General features: G+C 61.1%; 1 protein-coding gene across 2 annotated transcripts in view; it reads right to left on the bottom strand.

The window, feature by feature from the left end:
• Positions 1-1,541: 1,541 nt before the first annotated feature.
• Positions 1,542-16,214, bottom strand: part of DIP2C (disco interacting protein 2 homolog C) — a 347,920-nt gene continuing 333,247 nt past the window's right edge. For both annotated transcript variants that reach the window (XM_044229196.1, XM_044229198.1), the window contains 5 exons: positions 12,137-12,194; positions 10,455-10,529; positions 8,752-8,926; positions 7,209-7,332; positions 1,542-4,561 (listed from right to left, as the gene is read on the bottom strand). In XM_044229196.1, the coding sequence (XP_044085131.1) occupies positions 4,309-4,561; positions 7,209-7,332; positions 8,752-8,926; positions 10,455-10,529; positions 12,137-12,194 (685 nt within the window). In that variant the 3' untranslated portion in view covers positions 1,542-4,308. The remainder of the gene's footprint in view (positions 4,562-7,208; positions 7,333-8,751; positions 8,927-10,454; positions 10,530-12,136; positions 12,195-16,214) is intronic.

Below are 16,214 nucleotides of genomic sequence, written 5' to 3'. Positions count from 1 at the left end.
GAAAAGAAGCGCGTTCACCCGCTCGCAGCCGCTGCCCCGTCCGTCTGTCCGTCTGGCATCCGCGCCGCGGGGCTTCAGGCCCTCTGCCCCCGGAGACCCGGACACCGCTCACCCGCGGCGAGGCCCCGCGCTCCGCCAGGGCTCAGCGAACGCCGGCTGTCGGCGCGGCACCGGCGGGCGCCGCAGGGAAGCGCGGCCGGCCCGGGGCGGGAGGAGGGGGCAGCTGGGCACGAGCGGACGGGGCTGCCCGCAGCCGAAGCCGGCGCCGCGGAGGCCGCGCACCCCCACGCTCCTGTCCCCCCCTCTCGTTGGCGGCCGCGACCGGGCTCGCTCCGGGTCCGTCGCCTCGGGACGGGCCGCACCCGCGGGCTCCGTCCTGCGCCGGGGGTGGGGGTGGGGGGCTCGGGCGCCGCCTGCTCGCGCCCCTGAGAACAGCGGGACGAGGAGACCGGCCGCCTCCGGCTTCCTGGGGCGAGGCCAGCTGCGGACTCGACGCTGGACCCGACCTCGGCCGGGCTGCCCCTCTCGTTGGCCCGGAGGTGGCGGCGGCCGGGGGAGCCGGAGCGAACCCGCAGCCCCCAGGCAGCGGCGGAAGCCCCCGTCCGCGCCGCCGCGGCGCACCCGCCTGCTGACCGCAGCTGACCTCTCGGCTCCCGCACCGCTCCTGCGCCGCGCGCCCCCCGCCCCTCCCCAGGCGCACGGACCGCCCGCCGGCGCGCCCGGGACCTCGCGCGGGGCACCATCCCGCAGGCAGGCGACCCCGCGGCCACCAAACCGGCGCTCGGCCCGCCTGGGAAGCCGCCGTGGGTCGGGGAGCGCGGGCCGAGGGCCCCGGGGCAGGGCGCGGGCGCGCTGGGGGACGCTGCGTGCGAGTCCCGCGTTCTCTCCGCAGGTGCCGGCGAAGCCCCGTGACGCGCGCAGGGGCGGCCGGTATCTCCGTGCGCACCACCTGCCCCTCGTAACGTTCGCGGGAGCTCGTGGTGTGCACCTGCCCCAGGGAACACGTGGGCCGAAGGTAGGTCCACCTGCCGCCGCCTTCCGCGAGACGAGCCTGCAGGAACCCTGGGATCCTGGGCCGCAGGCCGGGCCCCTGCGGTTGTCGGGCGAGCTGGGAGCCGGGGGACGGAGGAGCCCAGCCCGGGGCCTGACACGCGGGGTTCCCCGTCACTCGGCTGTCGGGAGGCGTTGGCACTCGGGCTTCCTCTTTGTCCCCAAGTCTACCAAGAATCTGTACACTTGCAGCAAATGTGAACAAATATATTTAGATATATTTAAAAGAATTAAAAAAAAAACATTTCACAAAACATTTGTTGCCATAGGAATTTTTTAAGCAATAAATGCCCACATCAAAATTTAAACATTGTTCAAAGTATGATCATCCGTACTAGTAAGTAATGCAACAAAGTATGTAAACAGTGAGAGACATTTCCCACGACCCTGCAGGAGTCACTTCCGCCCCGGACAGTGTCCAGGAGTCACTTCCTTCCTGCGGTGGAAGCCGGCCCGGACAGTGTCCAGGGACCAATTAAGAAACTGCTATATTCAGAGCAACAAAAATAAAAGCTTTTATTTGTTCATTTGAATATAAAACAGGCGTTATCACAGATGTACAAAGCTTACCGGTGGTTTAACATACGAGAAGGTTGCCGTCCTTTGCACATAAAAATTTTGTTTGAAACCGTGATTGGTTGAGCACATGGATTCCTCCAACCAGTCACACACTCTATGAAATAACGCTGCTAACATTCAACTGATAAAAGGGGCAGTTTCCCTTGGGTAAAGTGTCAAGCAGGATTAAATATACATAATAAACAAGCACCATGAGGAAGCCGCCCTGTTGGGTTAGGTCTGTGTTTCAATGTTCATTGTGTACCCTTCTTTGTGCAAGTTGATTACACGGTTTTGTCTGACTTCAAAAGCACAAGGTCACAAGACAAACATTGTTACATTCCCATGGATGATTTATCTACGGCACAATTTCTAATACAGAACAATCCTTCTTTATTGCTGAATATTTCCTTCCTCTTGCACAAATGACCTTCGATCCCAGCCCCCAACCCTCTGGACCTCAACACTAACATGAGAGATGACAGGACGTCCCTAACCACGTTCACGACCGCCCCTCCCCGCCCGTGAAGCTCCTACTTGGAAGTGATAACCTGATTTGTTGTTTGCTTCCGACCTCACGATTACCCTGTAGCTGTGATTCCTACTCAGTGTCTTACCTGACACCTTAAACCTCCTTCCCCTTAAACAAGGTGGGTGTGTGTAAGAAAAGGTCTTTTCCTGTGTGTGGTGGGGTTTTCCCCCCTTAGGAAGCAGAAGACTGTAGGAATGTGTATCTGAAGCGTGTACAGAAAGAGTCCCACACAGCAATGAACTCAAATGATATTTAAAAATCAAACAATTTGTGGAGATGGAAGGATGCACCCCACATGCAGACAAATTTTTTAAAAAGCCACTTAAAATTTTTAAAAAACAGTTAGCCTTGGATCTTGGAAGTCAAACAAAACTCTCTTTTAGCAAAGGGCTTACTGCTGGCGCATACAGCAAAGGCAGATGAAGACATCGCCTACGGTATAATGAAAAGAGACTCTAAGGTTTGCCCAGCAACAATCTTGGTCATGCATTTCTAGCAACGAGAGCCACTGCAGGGTCCTACTGGGGCAGTTACAAGAGAAACCACACTTGGACAGTGGATACCTCTTCTGGGCTGGACACAGGGGGCCAGCTTGATCGAGGAGTGCACAGATGAGACGCGGACACCGAAGGCGTGTGAGGCGGCGGCGGCAGAAATCAGAGACGCATCATCCACAGGTGGAGAAACGAAGGCAGCCAGGGGCTTTCTCGCGCCAGCCGGCGGCTCTGGAGGGGTCCCTGCAGGTTCTGCTCGCGCCGGGCGGGGGAGCCCCACACAGCTGGCCGAGGGGACGGCCTCCTCTGTGAGTCTTTTCCCTTAAAGCTGTTCTGGACAGTCTGTCCACTCGGGACGACGGCCGTCGGAGGGGAAGCGACGCCACCCGGTGCGAACCACCACGGAAGAGCATTCCTTTCCAGAGCAAGGACCGGAAAGGGTGACGTGAACAAAAATGATGAAGAACAAGGATCTCTCGCAGCTAAGAGAACAGTGGCCCTCTCCACCTGCCTTCCCTGACGCGCGCTCAGTGTCGCAGCACGCCCCGGCACAGACCGCTCACCGTCGCCCCCACGGCAAAGGGAAAATAGTGCACGTTTAGCCTCCGACTCCTTCCCCATCGCTGAGATGGCAGTAACGTCGCTTGCTGGTCTCTGGTTCTAGAAGAAACAGGTAGACCGGGCTACCGGCAACCGGGATTGCCTGTGTCAGCAGAGTGGGTGAGAGACAATCTCGCTTTATCTACAGTACAGTGAGGGACACCATGCAAGTGACAGGTTCTGCATTTTAAACTTTAAAATCTCCTTTGTTCATTAGTGAATTTATATTTCATATATATATATTTGTTGTGATACTATCCACGCAAGATAATACAACACTTTTTTTATATTAGCAAACATTACAAGACTTTAATGTTCTTGAATGTTTTTCTCTTTTATACTTCTAAAGAGATCAAAATAAATTAAACGTTTTGTACATAATTACATGTGAAGTTAACTTATTTTATCTTTTTAGTTTAGTACAAAGATATCTGCAAGATAGTTGCCGAAATACACCTTATTTATAATTTCTTCTCACTCTATGCTAACTTCAAAGGCCGTATGTTAGCCTTTGTTTCTCCAGCACACTTCTGACAAAGAAAGCTGCTAAAATCTAATTGGAAGGTGCTATTTGGAGGGTTTTCTCGTACCTCAACAAACTTTCCTAAAAGGATGAAATCTAGCAATGGCTTAAATTAGTAACAAGGTCCATGTCATTAAGATTTTATGACACATTAAACAGAGAAAACAATTCTTTGTCGCACTACATAAATTGTTTAAAAGAACCCATCTGGAGGGCAGAATATTTTTTTAATTGCTATTTTGGCTTAACAAAATACCACATTTACGAAGAAAGCACTTCTTATTCAATAATTAAAAAAAAAAGAAAAGAAAGTTTTTGAAATGGGTTTTTCCAACAAACCGAAGGCAGTAATCCGAAGTCCTTCTGAGCAAGCTCCATGGTAAACGCACATTCCACCTCTCCCCCCATGCCAATCAGGACCGCTACGGAGAGTCTCACCACCGCGCGAACAAGGCTCCATCCCGGCGCATGTCGCCCCCGTGCCGGCAAACGTTAGTGACACTGAGAGAAACGGTTACTTTCCTCGAGAGTCTGCGGGGCCGGAGAGGACGCTACATGTTGTAGGCCACGTAGATGGGATCCAGCTGGTCGGCCAAAAACCCGTCTCGCAGGTGCATCCGCTGCTTCTCTCCCCGGGAGTTGATGGGGATGACACCGATGTCCACCACGACCACGACCCCCACCACCAGGTAGTGTTCCTCCAGGACCACGTTGGTCACCAAGGGCACCAGGTCCAAGGCTTCCTGCTCTGACCCATCAAGCTCAACCACGACCACCAACAAATTAGTCCAGGTGAACACCGCGCTGCAAGACAGAGAAAACCGTCGCTAGGCCGTGAGGCGTTTCCGTGACAACTGTGCTTGCTTCCCGAGAAGGTCCACCCGGTTCTTTCCTGACCTGCCCACGCACTGACGGTCTCTCTGAGCCCGTGGCCCTTAGCTTGCTAAGTGGCCGCACTCACTCCCGTGGACAGCATTTCCTAGTGGCCGGCGCTCACGGCGGCTGCCGTGCACGCAGGGGATCTCCGTGCCGGCAGCACCCTGACAGCTGTGGCCGTGGGACACGGGGTGCCGGGGCACCCCAGGCGCCCCAGCACGTGCGCATGGGGCCCCTCAGGTGCAGTCGTGTCCTCGGGAGTGGTCAGTGCAGAGCGGGCACAGGCTGCAGAGCGGGCAGGGGTTTGGGGCCCGTCCTGACCTCCCTCTGCCACAGCAGGAGGAGGACGTCACAGGAGGGAGAGAAACACGGACCGCCAGCCAGCTCTGTGTTCGGCTGACCATGGGCCCCGGTCGCGCCGGGGCAGACACCGCAGCGGTCAGCTGCAGACGGGGCGGGGGAGGGCGCCCAGCAGCAGACAGCCGCAGCACTCGGTCTGGGAGGGGTGTCCGGCAGCGGGAGGGGAACTGTGCGGGCAGAAGTTCCTCCGGAAGGTCAGCGACTCACCCAGAGGCCCTTTCTTTGGGATCTTTCAGTGGAGGGCGGCCCGGAAGATTGGGTCTGGCCAGTGTGTGGGAGCCTAAGCCGCCTGCGGTGTCTAGGCTGGTCTGTAAATGGGTGGTTACAAGGCCTTAGTCGGCCTTGCTCCTGGAGCCCACGGTCTACGGCTGGTGGGGGCCGGGCAGGCCTGTCGGCGGCCGGGCTCCGGTGGCCTGTGGTGGGCCGAGGGCAAGAAGGGTCCAGGGGGCAGCAAGTGTTTGGGAAATGCACTACTGTTCCCTACGACCGCATGGGTAGGTCTGGTCCGAAAAACACACCCGTTTCGTTCAGTGTGACCCACACACACGTCAGCGTGGCAGGAAGTACCGGAGAACGGGTCCCCCAGACGACTGCTGCTGCTGTCGGCCGTGACACGTGCAGCTCAGCAACGGTCCTGCCAAGTCCGTTCCCAGCATGTGCTGGTGCCGCGTTCCCGGACTAGGCCCTTATGACAGTAAAATATTGCTCTGTGTGGCCCAAGTGAGCCCACACTGAGTTTGGGACAGCACAGATTTTATACCATAGCAGCCACCCGGGGTGTAATTTTATTACAGCGTCTGACGCTTACGACACGGTATCAAGAATCGGGTTTCTGCATTTGATGGAGGAGGGGGTTTGCCGGGGAGCTACGGGCTGGACGGGCGTCGTCCTCCGAGGGCCAGAGGTGGCCGACCCTGGAGACGATGGATGAGAAGGCGGGACCTGGCCTGGGTGAGGTCCGCTGGCCCGCGCCTCCATGAAACAGCCCCACGGAGGGACGCCAGCGTCCGCCCTCGCCCTGGAGTGCGTCACTAGGGGGTGCGTGGGAGGGGGGCCCAGGCGGGGCCAGGGGAGGCGAGAAGGAGCGGGGACAACAGGTTCAGCCGGGAGGTCTCCGACGGCGGGGCCCCGCGGGACGGAACTGTGGGTGCGCTTGTTGAGGCAAGGGGAGTACGATGCCCCGCACGCATCAGCTAGTGGGCCACGGGGCAGGAGGCCACGGCAGGGCTTAGAACACACCCCAGGGGGCGGCAGGGAGCCCCCGTCACAGACCTCGAAGGTGGAAACAGCCCTTTGCCACCAGAGGGAAATGCTTGCGGCAGGTAGAACAAGCGTGGGAGGCGGCCGCCGGCGCGTTGAGCTAGCCCTGCGCCGTCCCTGCGTGCCTGTGTCTCCAGGAGTCCTGGCTCCCGTCCACATTCATGTGCACAGGCGGCTCCTGTAGCCCCGGGGGGGAGGACAGGGCCTCGTGGGAAGCACGGGGCCGCGTGTGGGGTCACCGGCGCACTGTCTCTTCCACGCGGCTGAGCCGCCGTCAACAGATACCTCTGCTATCAGCTCCCCAGGGGCAGTGAAGAACTCAGGCTCCCGTCCCCACCAGGAGGGACTGCTCAAGGGACATTCTGGCATGTGGCTCCCTTGGCGGCTGAGCCCAAGAGCACATGGGTCCCGGCAGCTCTGGGGTCGAGCAGACCAGTGAACCTACAGCAGAGGGCACGGAGTCGCTCTGCACCAGTGTCCTGCACCAGGGCCACCGTGCATGGGCCGTGAGGGCCCGCGAGGCCCCCAGGCCAGCCCCATGCAGCAGGGGGCAGGAAGCCGTGCTCTGGGACGGCAAGCCCATGTCCCCGAGGGCCCTGCCTGCCTGGTCACTGGGCTCTGGTTGTACCTCGGGCGGGTCCCCTTCTCCACACCTCAGCCTTCCCCCGTGGGAACCGGTCACAGCTCCCGGGGGGACAGGCGTCCGTGGGGTGCGCCCGTTTCAGGGCCCGCTTGTGTGTGCACATCCGTCTGGCTCTCGGAAACAAAACTCCAACAGCGACCACCTGGCCTCCTGGGCCTTGCCCTGCAGGGGTCAGTACCGTGTCCTCCGGGGACGCGTGGGACACGGCCTGCGGCCAACAGTGCTCCCTTCCGGCCGAGCTCTTAATCCCAGAGCTAGTGGAGCACAAACGCTGCGTGCCCGCACGGGGCCTGGGACGCCCGCCGCACTCACCACTCCGTGACGCTCTTGTGGGCTCGGATGACCGAGGTCTCGATGTCGATCGGGTGGTACCGCATGCCCCGCAGCTCCATGGCCTCGTCCAGCGCGCCCACCACGTACAGGGCGTCGTGGCGCTCTGCGGGGGCAGGGAACGTGTGTGAGTCTCCGCACCACGCGGCTGCGTCGTGAGGACTGAAGGTTCAACCACCCGAGTCAGACACAGTGGCTGAGGAACGGGGTCGCTGAGCGCAGGCTGCTGGTCCCTTTCTCTGATGGGTCTGGGCCCCCGGGACCACCGGGGCCCCTGGGACACCAGCCTGGCCGTGCACCTTGGCACCACGGGGCCCCGTGCGCATCCAGCCCCAATTCTGCACACCAGGACACTGTCTCCTACTCCTCTGGGCCCCTCCACCCCATGGGTGCCGGAGGGCACCGCGCTGTCCCAGAGCCACAGGTCAGCACGCAGCACGGCCTGAACCAAAGCCCGTGCCCTCGGACGGCGTCCCCTGAGGTCGGAGCTGGTAGAAGCCCGGCTCCGAGTGGGACGAGTGCGCAGTCTCTGGTAACGTCCGCGAGCAGAGACCCCTCAGCTCGCGCAATCCCTCGTGCAAACCTTGGACAGCGACAATGGGACATTGGTCCATCTTCCCTTAAAGCTAAGCAGACCCTTCATCTTTAGGGTAGTAGGTGTATCGGGAAGAGTCTGAAGACGTGATCGGCAGAAAGGAGACTGGGAATCCAGGTCGGATGAGACGGAGACATTGATTTGCTGTTTTCTACTACTGCGGCAGGTGTCCCACCTTTGGGGGTCCCCGAAGTGAGGAAATAGCAGCAGTGCTATCCCAGAGCCCCCAAGGGATGGGGCCTGTCCCACCTCCTGGGGGCCAGATCGCCACGGCCCGGACTCGCTTGGTACGTCACAGGAATCCCAGAGACCACGCTCAAATAAAACAGTCTATGATTTTCCCCAATTGCCGAAGTGATGCCAAAATATTTTTGTGTTTTCCCCTAAATACACGCCAGTTCAGCCAGGTTCAAGCCCCTGAGGACCGCACCCTCTGAAATAACCAAGTCCCGCCTCTCCTCGGAGCGGCTCTGGGAGCTCAGACTTCCCCAGCACCGAGGCCTTTGCATTTGTACTTTCTAGAACTCTCCTGCCCGGCACCAGCCCCATTCGGAGGAGGGGGCAGCAGCCTCCACCCGCCTGCCCAAGGCCTGAGTGCCCCCCTACCTCCCTTTCCTGACAAGCCAGGCCCGGGACAGCCCCCGCGGCCGCTGTCCAGCCTGGGTCCCGGGCGGCCCTCAGTGGGACAGGACGGCTGCCCGGTGGGCGAGGGGTCTGTCTGCTGCATGGGGCAGCGTCCTGGCTCCTGTCCCTGGTTTAAACCTGTCCTTGGCTCCGGGACATCGCAGAGTCTGGGACATGTGGCTTCAGCGTGTGGACTCAGGCTGGCCCTCCGCTCCTTCCCACTCAGCTGCATTCCCGCTGCTGGGCAGCACACAGCGTGCTCTTGGGGCTGCGGCCCGGCCTCCCCACTCATGCCCGGGCTCTTACCTCCGTTTGCGTCCGTGAGCTCCGTCCTCCGCAGGAACCCCAAGTAGCCCGTCCGCGCCCAGACCGTCTGCGTGTCTCCAAAACTTAACCTTGAGTTGAAGTGGTCTGACTGGAGGGACTCGTCTCCGTAAATGGTGAAGTAGCCACTGGCGTTGTGGGCGCTGTGAACCCAGATCTGCGAAGGAAGCGACAGAGCCGGGGGCTCGCCTGGGGGGTCTGCAGGAACCTGACGCGGACGCCACCGCTTCTCCTGGACAAGAGCCACTAAGCAAACAGTGACGCTGTCCGCCTCGCGAGGAGCCCGTGAAAACGCCCGGAGGGTTTTTCAAGTGAGCGCGTCACATGCGTCTCCACCGGGCCCCCGCAGCCTCCCGGGCGCCCGCATCGGCAGGGACAGAAGCGACACGGCCCACGGGCAGATCGAACCCTGCCCCGCGGTCCTGCGCACAGCGTTCTCCGTAAGACACAGCCCCGGGCAGACAGCAACAGCGAGGGGCTGGCTCAGGCGCCCAGGGCAGCGCGCCGTCCTCCTGTCTCCTCTGGGACAGCGTCCCCGAGTGAGGCCTCTGCGCAGTTCCCTCACCTCCGCTCTGATCTCGCCTGTGACCGAGAACGTGGAGTGAGGGCCCAAGCCCCAGCCTCAGAGAAACGGAGCTGGGCAGCGCCCGGCACTCACACCACCCTTTATACACAGGCCCCGGCCTCCGGGAGAGGCGTCCCCTGAAGGGTCCCGAGCCACGAGGTCACCGGAGTGTCCCGTGCACAGCGGAGCGGCCGGACCCTTGTCTGCGTGACGGAGCAGTGGCCAGTCCCCCGGCTACATCATGGCCTCCCGCTGCCGCACTGTCCACTCCCCGTCCTCACTCGCCTCACAGCCGCACGTGTTCCTCTCCCTCCCCGCAGCTCTCACCCCTGCGCACCTCCTCCCCTCTGCCAATGGCCAGCTGGCTCCCTGTCTGTTGAGCGCCGGGGTTTCTAAAGGGGTGTCAGCGCCTACGGGGCAGGTCTGGAGGGAGGCAGGGAAGGCCGACCACACAGGGCCGGTGACCCCGCAGCCAGGAGAGGGGCTGCCCGGGGCCCACGGAGGGCTCAGCCTCGGCGAGCGGGAGGGAAGGAGAGGGTGTTTGCACCCTTCCCCGACGTCCCCTCCGTCGTCCGTGGCTGGCCGAGCTGGGCGGGCGGCGGATCGGGGTCGGCCGGGAGAGGTCTCGTGGTGAACGTGAGCGAGCGGAAGGGCCTCCGAGCACGGAAAACACCCGTCCTTCCGAACCCGCTGCGGAAACAGAGGCGCTAGGGCTCCAGGCCGTGGCCGTGGGCTCCGTGGCCACTGCTCCATCCCCTCCCAGACGAATTCTCGGCAGCGACGGCCAGGCCCTGGGAAACGCGAGCCTCGACGTGAGCCACCTCAGCCCACGTCGTCTTCTCCTCCCCAGTCCTTCCAAGAGAAGATCCGCTCGCTAACCTGAACTTGCACAAGTCCTCGTAAAGCTCATTTCCCGTCACTTCCGACGCTCGGTGGCTTAGCGGGGGGAGGGGTTTGCTGGTGTCGCAGGGCAGGACGCGGAGAGCAGGAGGGCGGATGTGGTCTCAGCGGCGCCGTCTCCCCTCATCCGCACACCCCACACCTCACCGGGGGGCCCATGTCCTGCCTCCCTGGGGGACACCCCGTGGCTCACTTCTCCCGGGGGCACCTCGTAACTCACCTCACCCAGGTGGGAGTCCCCCAACGGTCCTTTCGTTTCTGGATTCGCAATTATGATCCGAACCCCTGGAAGGATCTATGTGGGAAAGGAGGACATTCTGGTCAGTGGACACAGAGGTACGTGCTGGGCACCAGCTGGCCTTGACCTTGCCTTCAGGGTTAGAAAGTACTGTGGATTTAAATCAAAATCCCGTACCGCAGCATGACGGAATCACCACGTGGCAATTGCGTCTTATCGCATTTGTTACGACGGTCACGGAGCCCGTGTTAATGTGACCTTAAATTGACCTTAAATTTAAACATCTGAATCAAAACAAGATAAACGATGTAACTCAGCTTGCAAGACCTCGTCAGGCCTCTCGGTTGATTTTCCAGTTATACTCAACACTGCGTGACGTCAGGGGACGCCAGCCTGGAGGCAGGCCCACGGCCGGCACGGAGGTAAGGACGTCACGGGTCACGTTCGCAGAGACCCATGTGCCCTGGAAGCGCAGGAGGACGCGGCGCCGTGCCACGGAGGGACGGTGGCAGAGCTGGCGTGTCCCGCGTGTTCCGACCTGAAGGCCCATCCAGCTCTCGCTCTCGGTCACGCTTCAACACCCTCCGGCACTCAGGGTCTTGGGCCCGGATGTTCGTGTCGAGCATCGCCTTCTCAGCGGAAGTTTGGCTTGGAAACATTTCGAATTTCACTAAAACCACATGCATGCGGCAGCAGAAGCTGGTTCTGCAAATTCAGAATACTGCCCGTGTGCCACTAACGGGAAACACGGAGATCCGGCAAAACGTCGGTGGTGAGAGGTCTGTCCCTTTCCTGTCCCTTCAGTCTGACATGGGACATGACAGCTCTGGTCCCTTCGTCCCGCTAATGGCTGGCTTAGGGCGGGTAAGCGCAGCATCCTCCCCTTGGAACCCGCTTCGTCCTGAGAACTCTAAGTGGAGCTCATGTAGACGAAGATTATAAAAGGTCCAGAAGCGACATCAGGCACCTGGAATTACGCCAGACGGAGGACAGAGCGGACACCGGGGCCAAAACCAGGAAAAGGTCTTCACTTACCGTAAATACAGGTCTTGCCCTCTAACCCACATAAAAAACCACACCCACTGTGACAGGAACTACACCGTCCCCTGACCGCCCCCTTCGTTCACTTCCACGGCAATCGGTACTGGCTTTTTCCCCCAGGCCCAGAACATTCAGAACTAAGGCAGCGTCTCCAACTATATTTCAGCCAGTGTGACTGCGTGACCGGATTCTGGCCAGGGGTATCGAAGTGGGTGCGAGGCGGCTTAGGAGCCCTGCTGAGCTCTGGACCTGCAGTTTCCTTTTCCTGCTGCTTCTGCTGCTGCTGGAATGTGGAAGTGATGGCTGGAGCTGGAGCAGCCCCTTCCAACCCTGAGGCACCCTTGGGAACGGAATCTGTGCAAACTCGAGTAAGACAGAAGGGGGCAGGGACTCTGGAGTTTTCATGATTTCTTTTACGTGAGAGGAAAAAAAACACCTAACTTGTTTAAAACACTGTTGTTGGAGTTTCTGGACTCATGGCCAAACCCAGTTCTGAAATATTACATTTAAAAAAGCTTCTTGGATAAAATATTCTATAAGATGGATTTCTTGAAATGTCAAAGCCCACACATGCTGAGCCTGAGACTTGTGCAGAAATACATCTTTCTTCCGTCAGCACTTACTTTTCCCGACTCCATGAGGGGCAGGCTGTGAGGAGAGCCTCTTTCCACCAAGCGGACTCTGCAAACAGAGAGAGAAGGTGTGATGACGCGCGTGCCGGGAGCCCACGACGCCCGTCCTCCAGTCGGCACCTGCTCCGGGCCGGGCGGGGGAACGTTTGGTTGGCTGGCGAGCACCGTCCAACGCAACGACAGCTCAGAAACCAAAGAAGACGTGGTCCAGCAGCAGACGGCTGCGGAGCTCTGCTGGGGACACGGAGACACGGCACAGGCCACAGGGACAGAGGCCGCGCCCCAGCCACCAAGTCTGCACAACAGCTGGGAAAATGACTCCCAGAGTCATTTTCCTTCCTGCAGAGGAAGCAGGACTGAACGAGCCCTTGCAGAAAAGGAGCAACGTCCTGCCACAGCTGTGAACCCGGGGCCGGCTGTGGGGACCGCGCTGCCCAGGGTTGAGGCGACAGGAGACCCAGGTCGGTGGCTGATGCTGGAGTGTCTGGGCTCCAGGGGGACAGGACCCGCCAACTCAGATAGCAAAAACGTCTTTCAGAAAAGAAACTCTTTTCCATTAAAACAATACTTAATGGCGATTTAATCTTAAGAACTGTGGGCGGGGGCACCTGAGTGGCTCAGGGGGTTAAGCCGCTGCCTTCAGCTCAGGTCATGATCTCAGGTCCTGGGATCGAGTCCCATATCGGGCTCTCTGTCGGTGGGGAGCCTGCTTCCCCCTCTCTCTGTGCCTGCTGCTCCCCCTGCTCATGCTCTCTAACAACAACAAAGAACCACAGACAACGTTGGTGTGATCCCAGCCAGAGCTGGCTAAACCCTTCCCACCGTTTTTTTTTTTTTTTTAAAGATTTTACTTATTTATTTGTCAGAGAGATAAAGAGCCCAGGCAGACAGAGAGGCAGAGGGAGAAGCAGGCTCCCCGCTGAGCAGGGAGCCCATGTGGGACTCAATCCCAGGACGCTGGGATCACAACTCGAGCCGAAGGCAGCCGCTTAACCAACTGAGCCACCCAGGCGTCCCCCTTCCCACCGTTTTAAGTGCCTGGTCCCTCTCTGCCCCGTACGGCAGGCCGCAACGATGTTCACTCATCTAAAGGGCAGTTGTTCCTGCAGGAGGGTGAGGCACAGCAGAACGTGGCCAGACGCTGCGGAGCGGAGTTGGGGGCACAGAGAGGGGGGATGTCGTGTGTCTCCACGCCACGGAGAAGGGGAGCTCGGCACGCCTGCCCCTGCCCCCGCACCATCAGCGCGACCCTCCTCCTAACTCGCAAGTACCCCAGAGACAGAGGGGGGCGGGGGAGAGGCACCGGGCACCGCAGGAGGAAACCTGGTGGCAGTGTGCAGGCCGGAGGGGCCTCTAGGCCCCGGGTGTGGTGCCTTCTGCTGCCGCAGGTGGAAGGAGCCGGCGTGGGGTGAGTGGTGCCGAGTCGTGGGGCTGGGGGCAGGAATGGAGGGTGGACACCTTCTCTTCGGCAGCCCTGGGGAGGGGAAGCGAGGGCCAGACCGGTGCCAGCAGTGACCCGGTGAGGCGGAAAACTCAGTATTCCAGTTTGGGATCTGACGGGAACCGCTCGGATCTCTGGTGTTTGTCTTAGGGGAGACCTTGATGCTGACAGTGAGAGGTGAGGAGTTATCCTAGAGAACCAGCCTGGACCTCAGGCAAGGTTCCAGAATACGCTGTCAGGCCCAGTGACGTTACGGTCCAAAGCTAGTGCCGGGTGCAGTCATCCAGAACTGCGGGACCCAGACCCTCCTCGGGCCCAGGTAGGCCGCGCCAGGACTCAGGGCTGCCTCCGCAACAGCACTGAGGGCCCGGGGGCCGGCCTCGCTGCGGCTCACAGCAGACAGACGCGCCGCTCTCGTGGGGTCAGGAGTCCGGGCCTCAGTGCCGAGCGAGAGCCAGGTGACGTGGGCGCGCCTGTGTCCGGCGGCTCGCTGCCCAACAGTGGCGTCTGGACAGCGGTAGTTTGCTGCACGTGGAGAAAGAAAGCTACGGGGCCGTGCAGCCGAACTGGGCGGAAAGTCAGGAGTGGGCGGGCGGCGGAGAGAAGGATGGGCTAAGGAGAAAGGGCCGACAGACGCACCCCAGTCTCTGCGGGAGCAGGGCTGCTGTCCGGGGTCCACAGCTGGCCATACCCAGGGCAGGTGCCCCCCAAGGCCAGGAGTTGGGCTGGGGAGCACGGCTCTAAGCCAAAAAGGAGGGCGTCTCAGACACACGTCTGCTCTGCCACGTGCACGCACAGCCGTCGCTGCTTCAGGCCGTCGGAAAGCCCTGCCGGGCACTTTGCATGGCCGCAGCAGCTCTGCTCAGTGCACCAGGACCGTGAGGGCATGGGAGAGGACATCCTGGTGTCGAGGCGGAGCCGGAACACAAAGGGCAATGTCCCCAGACACTGGCCTCGGGGGCTCAGGACCTGCTCCCCGTCCCTCCAGGCTTCTACCCGGGCCTGGGCCTGGCCAGTCGGAGGGGACAGCACATGGGCAGGCTCTCCTCCCGCGGGCGGGGCTCCTGGCTGCACATGCACGTCGGCCTCCTCTGCCCTCGTCCTGCTCGAAGGGACTGCTTGTGCCCCGTCCTTCCCTGTCTGATGCGAAAGGAGGGACCTCGTCCCACACGGGGAGTCACAGAGGCTCTTCCGCAAGAGCTTCTCCTCCGGCCAGAATGGAAACGGCGTTCTGTGTCCGGGTCCCGTGGGAACAGGAACAGGGTGCCGGCATCGCTCACGAACCAGCCACTAATGCCACGTAAGACGGCCCTCCGTCCGCATGGGAGGGGGATGTCCAGAGACTGGACGACAGAGGACCAAACCCAACCCAGCCCCGCCGGGACCAGCAGGCAGCGCCGCCTCCTGAACGTGCTGGGACCTGCGTGTGCTACACGCGCGGGAAGGGACGGTTTTCTGCGTGTGCAGAGCTGAAGGCAGACCCGCGGCGCAGCAGAAGGGCGGCCTGCGTGGGTGCAGCTGGCTCGCTCTCCGGCCCCCTCGGCGCGGGAGTGCACCGCTCACGGGGGCGGCTGGCGTCGGGTCGGAGGAGCCCCACGTGCCCGTGGGCCCCCGCCTGCCGCCCGTGGCTGTGGGGCCGCCGTGGGCACTGCCTCTCCGGGGGTCTGGAAGGTGACAGCCACACAGGAGACACACGAGGGGCCGTGCGGACAGGATGTCCACCAGCAAGCGGCCTGGCTCCCTCCCCAGGGACGCAGGTGGAGAAAGTGGTCCTGTCTCCTGAGAAAGAGCACAGGCAGAGCCCACAGCAGAGACCCTCTCGGGGGACTCTGGCGGACGCGGCAGAATCTCCGGGCGCGACGCAGCCACCGACCGACGGGCCAGCCTGGGGACACGGATGTCCTGCCGGTGCCCTTGCTGCCCCCACGGCCACCCCTGCGCACCGAGCCGGCTCCCAGAGGGGTGCAAACCCCTTCCCCAACCAACGCGGGTTCTCAGCAGCTCACGAGCTCGCTCGGGGCACTGGTGGCTCCCGTCCCCTCTAACCTGGCCGGGCCGCGGGAGGGGAGGAGCCCTGCTCATCGCTGACCTTCCCAAGCTCAAGAACAAAGCCGGGGCTCCCCCAAACACGGTTTCCTGTCTGGTCTTTCTTAACGATGCGACGCTCAGGCTTTCACCAGAAGAGACAGCAAGGAAGACGGTGAACGTGGGGCAGATTTATGATTCCCGATGAAAACCCACCTTGTGCTCTGAACTCGGACCGTTTTGGCCCTGACCTGAGCTCTGCCCTGCCAGGCTGCAGCTGTCCGCGTGGCGCAGGGTCGCTGCAGCAAGACGTCTGCTTGCAACGGGTCCTTCCTCGTCAGGACCTCCTCCGGCCTCGGGGGATGCACCGGGGGGGCCGCCACAGCCTCCCGAGTTCCCCCACACTGGCCCCTTCCTCACCTGCCATGGGTCTGTGGACCACGACTCCTGCCCCGGGCCAGGCCCACCAACGCTGCCCCACGTAGCAGGCCACCTGCGGACGCACCGCGACGTCACACCACCTGCCCCGGGGCTGCCAGGAGCATCCGGACAGGGTCCCCGTCCCTGCGCATCCGCTGCTGCCCAGCTCTGGTGGCCGCCGTG

Source organism: Neovison vison, chromosome 12 (genome assembly GCF_020171115.1).
Source record: "Neovison vison isolate M4711 chromosome 12, ASM_NN_V1, whole genome shotgun sequence".
Taxonomy (NCBI): Eukaryota; Metazoa; Chordata; class Mammalia; order Carnivora; family Mustelidae; genus Neogale; species Neogale vison.
Note: the sequence above shows the minus strand (reverse complement) of the source record. Positions and strands in the feature narration are given on the sequence as shown.